Source organism: Misgurnus anguillicaudatus, chromosome 2 (assembly GCF_027580225.2).
Source record: "Misgurnus anguillicaudatus chromosome 2, ASM2758022v2, whole genome shotgun sequence".
Classification (NCBI taxonomy): domain Eukaryota; kingdom Metazoa; phylum Chordata; class Actinopteri; order Cypriniformes; family Cobitidae; genus Misgurnus; species Misgurnus anguillicaudatus.
In genome coordinates, this window is record NC_073338.2 from 47,651,862 (window position 1) to 47,669,621 (window position 17,760).

General features: G+C 35.9%; 1 protein-coding gene and 1 long non-coding RNA gene across 2 annotated transcripts in view; one reads left to right on the top strand and one right to left on the bottom strand.

Annotated features, from left to right (window-relative positions):
- LOC141350987 (guanylate-binding protein 1-like) overlaps positions 1–15,010 on the top strand; it is a 57,713-nt gene extending 42,703 nt beyond the window's left edge. The window contains exon 3 of the mRNA XM_073856896.1: positions 14,777–15,010. Within this exon, the coding sequence (XP_073712997.1) occupies positions 14,777–14,955 (179 nt within the window). The 3' untranslated portion in view covers positions 14,956–15,010. The remainder of the gene's footprint in view (positions 1–14,776) is intronic.
- LOC129432368 (uncharacterized) lies at positions 2,030–3,659 on the bottom strand. The gene is made up of 4 exons (XR_012371200.1): positions 3,592–3,659; positions 3,147–3,300; positions 2,585–2,664; positions 2,030–2,321 (listed from the first exon to the last, which is right to left on the bottom strand). It is a non-coding gene; the product is annotated as an uncharacterized lncRNA (long non-coding RNA).
- Positions 15,011–17,760: the final 2,750 nt, after the last annotated feature.

Consider the following 17,760-nt stretch of genomic DNA (forward strand, 5'->3'; position numbering starts at 1 on the left):
ATTATTTAAATGTGCGCACACACACAGCTTTTGTCAAGAATGAGAAATCTACACAGGTTTTAACATTATTTATTCATGACTAATAATCTACACGCCACTTGGAAGTTGAAACAAAGAAATAAAATAAGTAATCTGTAACATTGTAACATCTCATTCTAAATAGGCTTATGCAATACACTATAAATATGCCAATAAAATTATTATTTCTTAACGAATTAAATTAAGATAATACATTCTGAATTAAGATGGGTATTTGGCAATAACGAAATTAAGAGAAAGGCTCCGCGGGATTTGCGTAGGCACTTCTCTCCATTAATGCCAACATTAGTCTATATCCTCTGTCTAAATTATGTATTTAAGACTCGATTCATATTTACTTATACATTGAAAAACCTACTCACCAAGATTAGGCTACATGTTTTTGATGAGGAAAATCATCAAATCCACTGGAAATGAATTCAGCGCGGTCCTGCGCTACTGATAGTGCATCCATCAGCATTGAACTTGACCGCTCATTTACCACACAAAGCCGGAGCGCTAGCCCGGTCCGAGCCCGTGTAAAATGTTACAAATGAAGCCCGAACCCGCCCGAGCCTGTCGGGTTCGGGCAAAGATCTTCAGTGTGTTTACACGAGAGAGTTTGGTCTGCGCTGCAGAGAACGCGTGTATGGTATTTTATTTTAGAGCAGATGTTTGGTGTCTGGACATCGACTGTGTTTATTATTATAAAGCAATTCTGCACCAAGGTTTGCCGTCATGCTTTTACACAGTGAACAAGAGTAACAGGTTATTATGTGACAGAAAACTAGTCCAGTTCTCTTCAGTAGGCTACACAGCAGAGCTTCACCAAAAATAACAACATGTGGCCACGATCAGACTGCTGCAGGCCCTGTGCTCTCACTCTTTCTAAAAAGCCCCGCTGTGACATAAAGCGGTTTTACATTACAGACACTAAATATCTATGCAGACACTTAAATAAAGAATTGTAATACAATAGATTACCTTTATTTCTGAATATGGAAAAATTACAGACGTCTGAATTTTTGTGACCCTGTTGTTGCAGCCACAACACATCCGAAGTGTAAGGCGGTTACAAATGTAGCATTGTGAAGCATCCTGCTCGATTCGTTCTTGGGAAGGAGTTTCTGTTATATTTGTTTCTTTCGGCAAACTCTCTGAATCTGATTCAGGCTCAAACTGCAAGGCAATACCGATGCAATAGCCTACTAGAGGCAGTTTACAGAGACCATTTTGTTTGATTATCTGTACACGCTTGAGAAGCAGAAACCGATTATGGTAATGGACATTTCGAACGCTACAAGGATTGACCAATCACAATCGTTTAGAATCCCTGACCAATCAGAGTATACTTGCCGTTTGTGGGGGTGGGGCTTTGAAGAGACCCGCTGCAATCAAGCGTTTTAGAGAGAGATGTTGCAAATATCTATATTATGAGGAAAATAGTGCGTTTTTTTTACTTTAATTCAAACAACAGATTTGTGGTAGACCACAACAATAAATATATAAACTTTTTGTGGTCATTTAAGTGGCTCTTTAATTACACTATACATTCAAAAATTTTGTTGAAGTTATTTCCCTTACGCATAGATACTGTACAGTATATGCAGTACTAATTTTTAGTAACTTACATGTGTCTGACATGATGAAAATAAATCACGGTAACACTTTACAATAAGGTTCATTAGTTAACATTAGTTAGCTACATTAGTTAACATGAACTAATAATGAACTGCACTTATACAGCATTTATTAATCTTTGTTAATGTTAATTTCAACAATTACTTATACTTTATTAAAATCTTGTTAACATTAGTTAATGCACTCTGAACTAACATGAACAAGCAATTAAAGCTTAAATTTTTATTAACTAACATTAACAAAGATAAATAAATACTGTAACAAATGTATTGCTCATGGTTTGTTCAAGTTAGTTAATACATTAACTAATGTTAACTAATGAACCTTGTTGTAAAGTGTTACCGAAATCACAATGCATTTAAAGAATTCATGAGCAATCTATTAAATAGAATGACAATTTACACAAGTTGATTGTACATTTGTTTTGTACAGGTATTAAAATTTAAGCATATATTTTATAAATTAAAGTCACTGTGTGCTTAATGGCAAAAGGGTATTGAACATTGAGGAGAAAAAAAACGCAAACAGTCATTCCACAGCCTGCGATGTCAATGTCTTCCACATATTATGTTCACATTGTCCATTATAAAGTTGATACTTTCAGATTTGAGAAGATCAGGAGAGCCGTTGAACACTATGGTTGGTGTGGGACCTTTGGGTTCCTGTAAAACAAACATTTCACCTTTTAAGTGCTTTTTACCAATTAACAGAAGCCATCAAATAGACTTAAAATTATCCCATAATAACACAAATAAAGTATGACAACTAGGCAAGTGACACTCAAGAACCAACAAGACTCATAATAATTGATGTGGAGCTGTATGCTATTTAAGGGTAAACAGAGTAATATTTTTATATTTGCATTGAATGTTACTTTAAATAAAGTGCCTCAAATGCTAACTAAATTACAGAAGACTATACTTACACTATTTACACAGTAAAGGAAGCTTGGATTTTCTTGAAATAATGCTTGCAATAACATAAGTGCAGCATTCCTCACCAGACCTACAAAGATACAAATTATTGTACATTAGGTACAGATATCAATTACAGGGACATTTTACTCAAAAAAGAAAACTTATTTACTCACTCGTTATTTAAAACATTCACAGCTTTCTTTCTTCAGCAGAACACTAACACAAAAAAGATTTTGAAGAATGTCTGTAACCGAACCAACTCTGCTAGCAATTTAATGGACACAAAACCAATGCAGGTCAATGGGCACCATTGTTGTTCGATTACCATACTTTTTCAAAATTTCTTCTGTTGTGTTCTGCTGAAGAAAGTGACGACAATTTTAATTTGTGGGTAAACTTTAACTCTTTCTCAGCCAGCGTCTCTTAATTAACAAGTTTACTCTTCAATGGCAAGGAAAAAGTTTATACTAACATTATTTTCATATTTTCACTTATACAATTTATAGGTGCTAGAACCTTTACATTGACAATGCAAATAAGGCTACTTTACACTGGACAAACAACAAGCACCTTCTGTGGTTTCCTCTCCAATGAGATTGGCGTAGAGATGTTTTTTACTTCCTTCTTTTGCACTCCTGATGATGTTTGGGGCCATTTTATTTAGAGATGTTTCCATGTTCTTCACCAAGTCTGTTCCAAACCTCATTGTCATTTCATGCAGCATCTTAAAACACAAAATCTTTATATATCCACTTTCAGACAAACAAGTTCCTTAAAGTCTACATTATCTTGATGTATTTTTCAAAACACAATGTTCAATAAAAAAATAGTGTGAAATATACAGAATTTAAATTAAGTCCTCAAACACTTTACAGTCTTTAATGCTAAATTCTAAATGAAATACATACAGTAAGAATTATCATTAAAGCTACAAAACACAGATTTCTTTAATTTTGCTCTTTGATGAACATTAGTGACAGAAGTCAGGTTTACGAGGTACTTTTAAGCACCTTACCTTTTTGCATCAATGGGGTTTATACTTTAAGCCGGTGACGTGTCTGACCATTTATTAACCATGGTTATCTGTGGGGGAGAGGAAAAAAGCATATAAATTACACTTCACAAACCAAATACACATAAAAACCTGAACACGTTTGGTTTTTAAAACATTTGAACATTAATTATTTGTGTGCATCACAGAAAACATGCATATCTAGACTTGTTGCGGATACGAACGCTGCACTGCAATCGTGCATTTATAATAGGGGAGACTGGGGCTGGTTGTCTCACGGGTTGGTTGTCACACTGCTTATTCCAGACACACTACATGGCGCTGTGCTACAATTTTGATATCAATTTGTTAGCCTTTAATAGCTTACTCATTTGCACTTGAAATTTTGCTGAGCAGACACAAAACATTGAGGTGAGAAGACAATTTTTTATTTTTATGGGTCAGAGTAAATTTTCATGTTGGTGTTGTTTTTGTGTTGAGATCTTGTAGGATATTAGTCATTCAAAAACAAAACACTCATTAAAAAGCTAAAAGTAGTAGCTTTATTTTGAGTCATCTTTTAGCGATCAAGTTAAAGCCGTGTGGCAGCTAGCTTAGCATGTTTGTCAAGAAGTCAGTTGAGGATTGTTGTCACATAGCTTGCGGGGTTGGTTGTCTCACAAGAATATTGGACATGTAGACCTTTTAAGACTGTTTGTTTTTGTTTGCTGTTAAAATTAAATAAAGCATTAAATAAAGAGGTTTTAACACTAAAAATTACTTCATTTTATTTCTCAACACAGTAGACAATAGGCTTTATGCCCAGCTGCACTACTTCCTGAACTTCAGCCAGCTTCTTGTTTCCTGTCTGCCATTATTGGACAAACTGATTAATCCAGGTGTGCCTGACCTCAGTAGTCACAACAACAATAATCAGACACACCTGGATTAATCAGTTTGTCCAATAATGGCAGACAGGAAACAAGGAGCTGGCTGAAGATAACAACTATCATAGGGGTGGATTCATATTAAAGCTTATTTGCAGTTTCTAGCTTAAAAAACGAAAAAGTTACACATTATCTTTTCAGATCCAAATTTATCACAGAAATCGTATTGAAACTCTATAGGGACAACCAACCCCATACCCTGTGACAACCAACCCCGTGTCTTTGATGGTTAATTACTTCCTGTTACAATACATTCGAAAAGTAAAAAGTATACACATTTAAAGCCAAGACTCCAAAGTTTCATTTCATGTAGGAATTACTGCTGAAAGATTTTTTTGAAGATGAGCAATTCATGCATGAGTAAAAATTGTGACAACCAACTCCGGTCTCCCCTACAGACCGGCGGAATGTTCTCAACTGTGGCCAGCAGTTTCCACTTTCCTTCCGAGTTTAGCTCCAACCCTGATAAAACACAAGCGAACAAGCGAAAAATACTCACGGAATATGTGTAAAACTGCGACAAACATTTACATATAATTTCCCACTTCACTGAAATTACACACCTGTCTCGAATTTCGTCTCCTTACAACACAGCTGTCTTATTGTGATTGGCAATTTAATTTAAAATGACAAAGAAATAAAGCAGGACTGTAACGTAATTCATAAAAACCCGGAACAAAATGTATTTAACAGAGCTTTTATAACTGACGGTTGACGAAGCCCGTCAGTGCTTCAACGTTACCAGCAGTATTTTTTAACTGAGGTAAATATTATAAATGTAGCTTCTAGTATCACTATTTAGCACAACACCTACTCTAACAAAATAAATATTAACTAATTATACTAAATGTTTCAGTAATATCGTTTTTAAAAATGTAAAGTTTACTTACCTCAGGGTACAAACAAGCAGAAATGCCGGTCCGGAGTCTAAACTCCTCACCTCAGTTTGAAAAATAACTGTCACGTCACGAGGCTCATCTTCGCTTATGGTGCAACGCATATATACGCCACCAGAGGGCACTTTTGCGATTATTTGTTTTTAATGCCCCTTCAGGTTAAATTAAACAAACATTGACAATATAGAATGTACAAAATAAAGAAAACACCTGGTAATTCACCAAAAACGCAAACTGCACTGTAAGTTTCATGCTAATGTACAAAATTGCATAAAAAAGCTCACAGGAAATAAATCATACACTAAATATTCATAGCCTATTTATTGACTCTCTCTTTATTTGACCACAGCCTATTGACACAAAAATGTTTGTGAATGAGTTGTGTAGGTCTGCAATTATTGTATAATCTTTAGTTTACACTTCAGCCACAAAACGTGAATTATAGAACCATTTTAATAAAATTGGTTCTTTGCCTTCCAAGGGTTCTATATGGAACCCTTTTTTTGGTAAAAGGTTCTATTGGCCAAGTATAGAACCCCACGGTTCTATATAGAACCTCAAGGAACCTTTTTTTTTAGAGTGTGCGCCAATTAGGCAAGCAGAATCCCTTAGTGTTTTTAAATCCTCCCTTAAAGCTTATTTCTTTAGGGTAGCTTTTACTTAAAATTGAACTCTCTTTTAACTCACCTACGTTCTTATTTTGTGTGGTTTTATATTTGACTTGTTTTATGTATTGCTTGTATAATTGCTTGTTTCTTTTCCCTTGTGCAGCGCTTTGAGATGCTACTTTAAAGGCGCTATAGAAAATAAAGTTTATTATATTATTATTATTATTATTATTATTATTATTATAATTTGTCAAATATCACACTTGCTGTTCTGACTCCCGTAATCATTCGTTCGTTGCCGTTTAGGACCAACTGTTAGGACTAACATGCCTTCGCTAGTATCTTTTAGACCAGCGTGGTCGTGTATTATCACTTTTGTGTTGACTATTTTAAGGTCGTAGCCTATTTCTCAGGCTTTTCTGTTTTTCCAAGTTCTGGTGGGATCTCTCTCTCAACTTCGAAATGTATTATTTCTTGTTGGTACATTTTAACGCGATCCATATTGAAGACTTAAAATTTAGTCTTTTATTATTAAATTTAGTCTTTTATTAAAATGTATTATTTTAATATGATTTTATTATTATATATTATGTATCTGTATTATTATTCTTTATATTCATAATCAGTTGTGTTATCTTATGTCTTTTATTATTAAATTTAGTCTTTTATTAAAATGTATTATTTTAATATGATTTTATTATTATATATTATGTATCTGTATTATTATTCTTTATATTCATAATCAGTTGTGTTATCTTATGGAGTGTTAAATGCATGTGTTTGAATGCACGAGACTATAGATAGTATGGATCACATGTCAGGGGATTGAAAGAGGGTAATACGCTCCATTGATATGACATGTCAGATGTGTACAGTTTGCAAAGCACCACAGAAGTATACACTAAGGATAGTATCTTAATATAGGAGTGGACTGTGCCATGTGTTAGCATGACATATATGTTCTATATTTGAGATGCTTAAGCAACATGTTTTTCTACCTTACATGGAAGTCTTTCTGTGACGTATAAAAGCTCAAACCTTACTGTACCGCCCCAGAGAAACTGAGGGATGACGGGGTGAAAGGAAGGAGAATTAAAGAAATGTATAGGCTATCATAAATAGAACATCTTTACTGGTTTCTCTCCTGACATATATATATATATTAAAGATTTTTTCTTGGCAAGACAATTGGTGTCCGGATCCGTGAATCAAATAATCAAGGGGAAAAGGCTTAATTCCAAGTCTACAATATTCACTGTCTCTCCCTGTCTTTTTTTTTTAAACAGTTTATTTTTATGGTCCCTAAGTCAACTTCTTTCACTGTTGACAAAATAAACTCGACATCTTAATTCATTCACTGTATAAGTACGCCACTGTTTTTATTCCTCTTTAGTGTTTGTGCCCATCGTACTACAGCTAAGCCTATTTTGGCTTCTGAGAACATCATACCCCCTAATGTATCTTTAAACGAGAGTCATAGCGCTATTTCCTCAGCTCCCTTCACTCGGACTGAGGTTTTCGCATTTTTAGCGGCACGCTCTCGTTCACGTACACGAGGATCGCTTCTTGTGTACACGAGAATACGGGTCTGAGCTCTTTCTGTCATTTTAAAAAGCGTCCTTCCTGACAGCTTAACCCCACCGTACGTTAACGAGCTCTAATAAACCTCCTTTCTGGCGGTTTATATAAAGTTGTGCGCGCGCACCAACCCTTTCTGGGTCGTATAATAGTTCCTTTCGAACTATTCTTTGAGGTCTCACGGGATTTTAATTATTATTAAATTATTATTTTAACTCTTCCCTAGGCAAGGTAACTCGTAATCGTTTTTTAAATGACGCGATTTGCCGTTGATCCTGGCCAGAAATCAAGGACAAATCGTGCCCCTCGTTGGGCGCCATGTTTTACGGTACGAAAATTTGTACCTTTTGCCTATTCTTTCTATTTAGGGTAGGCAAGGACAGTCAAATCTAACAATTACTTCCCTAAGTATACCAATCCCACATTATAATAATTAGATTATACTCACATAATTGTCAGAAGACTTCCCCGTGGTTGATTATTTGAGCTAAATTCACGCAAGCACACTTCTTCTTGTCTTTTATAAAATGTATTAATACAATTTAGCTAGTTGCGATTACAAGTTTTGCCGAATTTAAAAAGAAAATAAATAAAAATACCAAGTTAACTAAGGGTAATGAGACAAAAATACAAAGTCTAAAAAGTACTAAGTCTAGAGCACACAAGATTTCAGGCTGTCAGACAACGGAGATGCTGGATGCTGCGGGGTCTCCAGATCTGCCTAAGCTCTGCACCAGCATCAATTTATAGGCACGGTCTCGGGTCCGAATTCCAGGAATCATATTCAGGGCCTCATGGCACGCCTTTGATCCTTACGTCTACTGGGAAAGTCCCCTAATATTTTATGACGAAGTCTCTTTGTCGTTCTTCTCCGAACTCCTCTGCGCTTTCTCCCACGAAGACAGGTCTTTAAATCATGCTTTAAACTGTAATATATCCCTTAAGCTTTGTTCTATCTAATACATGCATCAATCTCTCTACTCTTAATAAACTAGTAAATACAAAATTATGTGTGTCAGTTTGTTAAACATGCAATTTAAGAGCTGTCATGCATATACTCCTGTCTCAATGATTATTATACTTTACATCAAAGCAACCCTAGGCGTATTAAGTAACATAAAGAGTTTAACATAGTAAAAGGAGTATAAAATAACAAACCACAGGTTTATATTGCTCAGAAGAAATACATATAAAATTAGGTGTAAAATTATTTGGCTTATAAAGGTTGGATAATTTGCATTTTGCACAACAGCGTCAACACATCATGAGAGATTTGTAAGCTTTCTGTTATAAAGTCTATGTTATTTTGTTAATAACGAGACAGACACGGAGAACGAAATGAAACGGAGAACATTTATTATATACTCTTTCGAAAATGAACCGGATAACTGCACATGGTAGTTTAAAAGCAAAGCTCCGTCTTTGTGAAATGTTGTTAAATTAAGCTAACGTTAGTAATTTTGCACAGTCAACAATAAGGTATCGAGCCGCTTACGTTATTTGTAAAATAATGTTAAATACAGATATTCAATCTTGTTCAATCCGTCTGTTGTTTTTATCGGATAACCATCATCACGAGGAAGAGTTTTTTTCCGCAGCACCGGCATTATTGTATTTAGTCAGAAGAACGGGCTTTCACCGAAGCAGCTAGGATAAATATGGTTTTCTTTATTCACAAATACATGTCAAACTAAACTGAGAAGATATTTATATGGCAACTGAGTAGTCGGTTATGTAGATGTGTTTTTTTTTCGTTTGCTCCGGGCTCTTTGGTGTTTAGAGTCTGTTTAAATGATGATAGCCCACTTTGTCAAGTCCTCAAACTTTAAACTTCGCAAGTCCTCAAACTTTGCTTAAATTTGGGGTTAGTATATAATATTTGGTATAATATAATGTATGTAAGATCAAACAGTAATTAGTTAATACTGACCGACATGAAACTAAGGATTTGAAACTTCGCTCCGGGTGGGGTTTTAACGCCTTTTTTCTGTAGGATATTTTTTATGAAGAATTTAAGAAAATATATATATATTTTACATTGTTTTCAACTTAAAAATACATACATACATATATATATACATACAGAATATAAGTTTAGCTTGTTGTGGATATTTCCTAATTATAAGCCTTCTGTATAATTATGACAAAATGAAAAATACAAAACACACATGTCTTAATTAACATAATTAAAGACCATTAGCATCTTGCTAAAAATTAACCAAAGAGTTTCAATATTTTTCCTATTTAAAACTTGACTCTTCTGTAGTTACTTCATGTACTAAGACCAACAACAAATTAAAAGTTGTGATTTTCAAGGCAGATATGATTAGGAACTATACTCTCATTCTGGTGTAATAATCAAGGACTTTGCCGCTGTATGGCTGCAGCAGCCGTAGTGATATTACGCACTGCCCGAAAATACTCCCCTGGTTACTTTCAATAGCAGGGGCCTATTTTCGGGTGCTACGTAATATCATAGCGCATCCTGCAGCCATATTACAGCGGCAAAGTCCTTGATTATTACGGCTGAATGGATTCCAAAACTCTAAAAATCAAATGTTTAACTCTAGGGTAGAGATGCGCGGTTGGCGGTTACAGCCGCGGACTCCGCGAATCGGGCGGATGACGTGACGAAAAATTATATTTTAATTAAATTCGGGCGGGTGCGGATCGACTGCTTTTTATTAGCTGTGTCCTATGTGACCTTAAAAGGTAAGCACTCTGTCTTTCACGGTGCCAGCCTCAGATGTTCGCGAAGAGAACTGAAATGAGACGGTCTAGCCTTCTGAGGACCCATAATTTGCGTCACCTGTTGCACGCGCCCCCAGTAGCGCCCACCTCGCCTGTCAGCAAAAAACAGCGGAGACATTTCTGACTTAAAATAAATATGTAATCAGAAAAATATTACTTTATTTTAGAAAATATGACACGATGTAGATTAAACTATTTAACAGTATATCAAATTAATTAACCTTAGAAATATACGCAACATAAACAGAATAATATTAACACAAAACATAACTTATAATACTAAAACTGTGACAAGAAAAAGTTTTCTAATAAATACATACTTTTATTTAATAAAGGTTTTAATTGTTTGGGATAGCCTCGGCTGTTAAGGATCCATTCGTTCTATCATTAACAGCGCGGAGAAATGAGGACGCATTTTGAGGCTTCATTCTAATAAGCAGTAAGCACCCTTTGAATTGGGACCCAGCTCTTATCAACCCCGGCGAAGGAGGTAGCCTACGTGGCAAACTCAAGAGGGTTGCCTGGAATAAGTTTTACAAAGTGGTAAATAAGGTTGACACCAGTGCAGGCTATGTAATTTTTGCGTTTAATTTAGGCTATTTATTTATTTATTTATTTTTGTCCCTGTGCGCCGATCGGAGACGGAGTTCACTGCTGATATTTTGAGAGCTTTCTAGTCTCGCGCTTCATTCATTCATTCATTCATTCAATGAGCATATTTTCAAAAAAGTGGAGTGTCCCTATAAACTTACTAATGAAAATAAAGTAGAAGTGTGAATATGTTTGTTGTGGCAGTTTTGGGTAATATGGCTGAAGTGTATGTGGAGTCAATCCGCAGTGGAAGTGTACCATGTCTGGAAAACGCAGTGATTTCCCTGGCTAAGATCCATAATAAACAAGCAGTGGATGAAGCTCTACGGGTCTGAGATGCTCAAATTAAGCCAGTTTCCAGTTGATCCAAAACAGCTGTCTAATATTCACGAAAGTGTGAAGAAGAAAGCTATTGAAGTCTTGTTAGGATAGGACAATATTTGGCAGAGATATAACTACTGTATTTCAAAATCTGGAAGAAACTCACCGGTAACACTTTACCTGAAGGGGTGTTCATAAGACTGACATAACGCATTCATAATCATGACATCACACATGCCATGAACATGAAGGAGATTTTGTGCACATTTATGACAACTGTCATTAAGTGTCATTCATTCAATTATGTCATTTTTAATGCAAAGATGACATTGTTTGAGATGTCTATGACAACTTGACATAAACCAATACATCATAACTTGTCATAAGCATGACATAGCTGTCAGGAATGGCAGAACACAAACCCAAATGCAGACAGAGGTGGGAAAAATACTAGACTTTATTTAACAAAAACAGGAAAAACAAAACCCCATGGGGGCAAAATGAAACACAAGCAAGATAACAATACACTGAATAAACTAGACTTGACTCAAAAACAAACACTAACTACAAATCTACACAAACTAGACTAGGTATATCAATGGAAAAAAGTACTCACAGGAAAAAGACAATGGACCAGCAACGAACACCAAACACACTGACATTAAATAGGAAAACTAATGAGGGGAACAGGTGAAAATAATAACAGGTAAGGGAGCGAGTAAAAAGAGACGAGACCCGGGAAATGCGTGGCCAGAATAAACCAATACTAAAACCACGCATTTCCCACATAAAACACGGTACTGCCAGGACCCCATCACAAAGATAGATATAATTTAAGACAAGATTCAGACGGGTCCTGACAATAGCAGAATAATTATAAAACTTAAGAAAATATAGTTATGTTGTCTTAGTAATGAAGTTGTCATGGCAAGTTATGATGTATTGTAGGGGTTTATGCCAAGTTGTCATAAAGACATCTCAAGCAATGTCATCTTTGTATTAAAAATGACATAATTGACAAATGACACTTAATAACAGTTGTCATAAATGTGCATAAAATCTTCTTCATGTTCATGACATGCGATTATGAAGGTCAAGCAAAATGTTACCAAATCACCTTTTAAATTTGTTGTCCAAACCCTTAGTAACACATATTACTAATGATAAATACATTTTTATTTATTTATGGTAAAACATTTACTAAATACGAAACACAATCTTTACTTAATATTCTAATGTGTTTTGGCATAAAAATAGAAATGTATAATTTTGAACCATACGTTGTATTCTTGGCTATTGCTACAAAGGGTCACAGATTGATCATTCATGTAAATTGATCACTCCACATTAATAGCTGATTTTCGTACACTATATATCTGTTCCAGTACAATGTAAAAATAAAATACGGTAATAAAACATAACATTTATGAATGCTACACCATAGTCACATTTTGTTTGGTTTAGGCTTTTTCCTCTTCCAAAACAAAGGTGTCCATGTGCACATATAGCACAACTATAACAGCATCTTTAGCACGCAACACTTGACAGAGCTGAAAAATATTGCGTTATTTCATCACCTTTTTGCGTATGTCGGTCTGGAAAGCTTTTAAAACCATGATGCCTCCTATCAGCAACAATTGCAGCAATTTCAAGTGTAAAATGGCTTAAGACATGCTTTTTTTGTGTTAAAAATGTCGCAAATACCAGTAATATCTCATGCACAAACATTAGTAAATTGTGTTGGGGGAATCATTTAAATAATCTCCTCCCATAAATGTTTAAATGCATATGAAATAAGGTCAGTCACAAAAATAACTAGACCACACCTCTTCTGCACAAATTATCCAATGTGGGTCTTCAGTAAATCCATAATGCAATTTGATGGTTTGTGCTGGTGCAATATGTTAGTAAATCTTGCCCTAAATCTTTTTAAGGCCTTCCTAGTATCATGATTCCCCTGTCATCTAATGTCAATTTCTGGACTCCAGTTCCCATAATCCTTTGCACCCCGTCATTCACCATCCTTGTATACTATTTTCTAAACTTTGTCTATTGTTGATTCTCGTCAATGTCTAAGCAATGTCTTTGTATCACCAGTATAGGTTATTAAATCACTTATTCGTCATCGTCATCTCCCATGTTTGGGATAAGTGTGACATATAAATGATATTAGGGATGCACGATCTTGATTTTTCATGGCCGGTTTTTATACCGATTTTCTTAACAAGCAAATTGGCCGATTCCGTTTTTTTTCTTATCAAGCAACAAATAAGAAAGAATGAAAGTATACATAAACAATATGCTTATTTGGTATTTAACAGGCTAAACTTGGTTTGGCTATTGAAACCAATAACTATAACCATCTAAAATTAACAGCAGTAACTGTGCAGTAGGCTATGTTCAATACAAACATAAGTGGTTAAATGAGACCATGACATGGATGGTTGAGTGAGGGTTGATGGTCTTGCCTGTTTTGCATTATCAACAGACTTTTGATAATTATTGTGTTCTATCAGGTGATGAACTTAAATGTCTGACCAAGTTTGTTGTGGTGAATGCAGGGCTCTCAGGTTTTATTTAAAAGTTAACATCTGTTAGGGGAGAGGCCCCTCTGCCCCACCAAATTCTCAAGTTTTTGCTAGCAGTTCAATGTTACCTATTATTCATAACTGACCAGCACAAATATAAATTATAATTTGTTTGTTATAAATTAAAATGAAATCTGTATTATATACAGTAGGATTGCAGCACGTGTATTTTAAGCTGTGTTTAAGAGACAGATAAGGTTACATGTTCAGTGCTACATGGCAATAATAATTAAATAAATTTCTGGTCCTTTCATTAACTTCAGGAATCCTCTACGTTAGTTTCAGGTAAGCTAAAGCTTCTGATTGCAAAGCAGTTGGGGAGTTTTTTAATAAATCAAGCATGATTTAACATGTATTTGGCTATATTCAAGAAACCTGTGTTATTTACAGCATTTATCGGATCTCGCTCTTCTAACTTTCACTTTGTGCTGATTGACATCAGAGAAGAGCTCGAGAAAAACTCGAGACAGCTAAACTCGACAGATAACTTCCCTGCGCCTCGTCCATTAACTGTATATAGCAGGAAAAGTTATCAGTCTCTTAAAAATATAAGGTGTGAGTGTGTAAACTGACTGAAATGCGTGTATCTCACACTGAATGTGTGAGACTTGAGAGCCCTGCCGAATGTACTGTTGTTAATCTCCACGATTAACTTGTCCTTTACAGACATTGCAGCTTGCAATCTTAATGTCGTGCGCACAGATTTCAAAATGCTTTTACACAAAAGACATGTTTGCGAATGATAAAAATTTAGTCTTCCGGAAAAATCGTCCGAAAAAATACAAAAAACGTCCGGTTGCCGATCGCGCAAAAACCAGCCGGTTCCGATCCCTGGCCGGTCAACCGGTGCATCCCTAAATTATATCAAATATTTATTACGGTAGAGTTTATGTCTGTATACACACTAAACCTTCTCTCTGTCTTGACAGTGGAAAGACAAAGACGACTTCTTTTAGAACATCATCGTTTTAATTTAGAACAACTTATGGAGAAGCAAAGACTTGAAGAAGAGAGAATGAGACAAGAAAATGAACGCATACAGGAGGCCAAGCTAAGGGTAAGACAACTAATAAATTCACTGTGCTGCCATGTTTTTACTGTACAGTAGCCCTAAACAGACAAACTGCTCAACAGAGCGTGTTTGATCACAACGTTGTCTCAGAAGATGGCGTGTTTGTCCTGTGGTGGCTACCGTAGCTTCACTATTTATTTTAAACAATGACACAAAATACAGTGGGTGTAAAAAAAATTTTTGCCCCCTTACAGTTTAATAACCCTTAATAATAAAAACCTTCATTTAAAACTGCATGTTGTGTTCACTTGTTATCTTTGACTAATATTTAAATTTGTTTGATGTGTGACAAATATGCAATAACATAAGACATCTGGAGAGGAACCAACACTTTTTCACACCAGTGTAGTTCATTTTTGTTTTGACATCTAGTTAAGAATCTGATCTCATAAAAAAACGTTTTTATAGTCACGGAAAATTTGATAATTTATCCGTGTCCATTTCACGGAATACAGCATTTTTCCGTGTCACTCCCACGGATTTCTCGTGTCAATTTATGTATTGTTTTCTCACTGTTTTTCCTATTTTCTCACCAATGTCGGTTGGGGTTAGAATCACTTTCTGTTACATTTTTAGACATCCTAACCCAAACTCCAACTCCAGGCAAGAATAGTTTTAAAAGCGGAAGAAAAACATGTAGAAACCAATACATGAAAGTACATCCTAACCCGAACCACAAATTTAAACCCAAGTGACAGTGATTTAAAAATAGGAAAAAACTATGAGAAAACAATACATAAAATGACACGAGAAATCCGTGGGAGTGACACGAAAAAGTCATCTGTGCTCCCGTCACGTGACTATAACACGGATTTCCATGAGATCATGTTGTGACTTAAACAGTTAATCCATATATACAGTATGTGTTACTCTTAAAAAAACATGCCTGAAAGTAATTTTTATAGTAATACAGTAATACAGCTAATACAGGCTGGTTGTTTTTTCACAACCATGAGAAAGAGGTTTAAGGAGGAGAAGGCAGAAACTAGCGATAAGATGGGTCAAGGCCATAAGACATGAGCTGAGAGAGAGAAGGGAGGGATGCACCTGGAGAGAAGTATTGTGAAACTGTAGAGGAGGATGAAAGACAAGATTTCTGAAAGTAGATATTTTACACAGAGTTTACAAGGAAAGCATAAACGCACATTAGTTTTACCCAATATCAGATTTAATATATATAAACGATTGCCAACCTCAAAAGATCACGTTTTATGAACTCTTTTATTGTGCCAATTTGTAATCCTGTTAGAAAATGTGGCATATCCAAACGTCTAAAGCCCTATTCAGATGGTAATTGTTTCTCGTGGGAATGTTAGGTATTTTCATAATTTACAGGGGGTATTCAGTGATTTTATTGCTGTCCGAATCCAGAATGCCTGTGTTTTTCTCTGACCACTCGCCTCAAAAATTCCTGGCCAAATTACCTAGTTTTTAACTGAACACCAGGGTTGTGTGGTAATTTATTTGTTGTCTAAATCCACACGAGCGTTGGGGCAAAAGTTACAGCAGCTCCACCTTCGGGCTCCACGGACAATTCCTTTTGCGCCTGCTCCGGCTCCAAACTGAAGTTTTTGCGTAACATGTCAGCGGCCATCGGCAGACATTTTATGTTCAGTTCATTACAATGTAAGGAAGGGGCGTTGCGTCGTCCATTTTTTTTACAGTCTATGTATTATGTTATATAATTGTATGTATATAATTGGCTACACTGCGTATTATTAGCATCACATTTTACTTAAGTAATGCTGGATGTGTAAACTTTGAAAAAGTCGTAAAGCCTAGAAAATCCACTTTTAATTGTGTTTCTATCAGAAAATGAGTTGCCGTTGTTTGTGCAGAAACATCCTGTTATTATACAAATAAATCTTTTCTTCTTTGTGTAATCTCTTTTAAACCACAACAGTCACACAAAACAGGCTGTTGGGGATCCCCTAGCAATGTGATGTCACATTGATAACGCCCCAACCATAACTGCTCACAGACTCCGCCTTATGAGCAGGTTGTTCAATCTTCTGCCAGAGATACATGTTTTGATGTTGTCCAAAGCACATCTGTAAGCGCTCTACATCCTACTTTGCATACGGGGAGGGGAACAGAAACTTTCTTTGCATTTGAAGAAACAAACACAAATATAGCTACATATGTTGTAACTGACCCCTTCGGGGACTGTAGGTAAAAGAAACTCCACATTTTAGAAACATGGAGGCGCTAGTGAGCCACTTCAGAGACACCTTTGTCTGACATTTTTGTCCACACCTAACAGCCGACAACTATGATGTGTGTGCCAAAGTTAATCTAAGCACGCCAAGAGCCCTAAATATACCTGAAAATGAATGTATAGTTTGACATGTTGCCATGGCAACAGCTTTTGAGATATAAAAAATCTGTTCGCAATTTAGCAAGTCCAATGTCTCAGCGGCATGTTCACCACGTTTGGTGTCAATCACATGAATACCCTAGGACAGGGGTGGGGAACCCTGGTCCTGGAGGGACACTGTCCTGCAGAGTTTTGTTACAACCCTAATTAAACACACCCAGGGTTCCCCACTCCTGCCCTAGGAGGAGTATTTAAAAGTTCACCGCATGCACTTTTGAAACCATTCAAAATGGCTGACTTCCTGTTGGGTGCGGAGCTAATAGGTTTGATTGGGAAAGTTGTCTGGGTCAATGAGATCTATATAAGTACAAACTCTCTTACAAGTGTGTACATGTTCGTCTGATGTGTGCATCAATGTTTGTTTTTGCATTACAAAAACGCCTGTGTTCCAGCCTTTGCCCGGTCCTAATGACAGACGACTCTGACGTCTGTGCCGAATTTCAAGAGTTTTTGAACATGTTAAG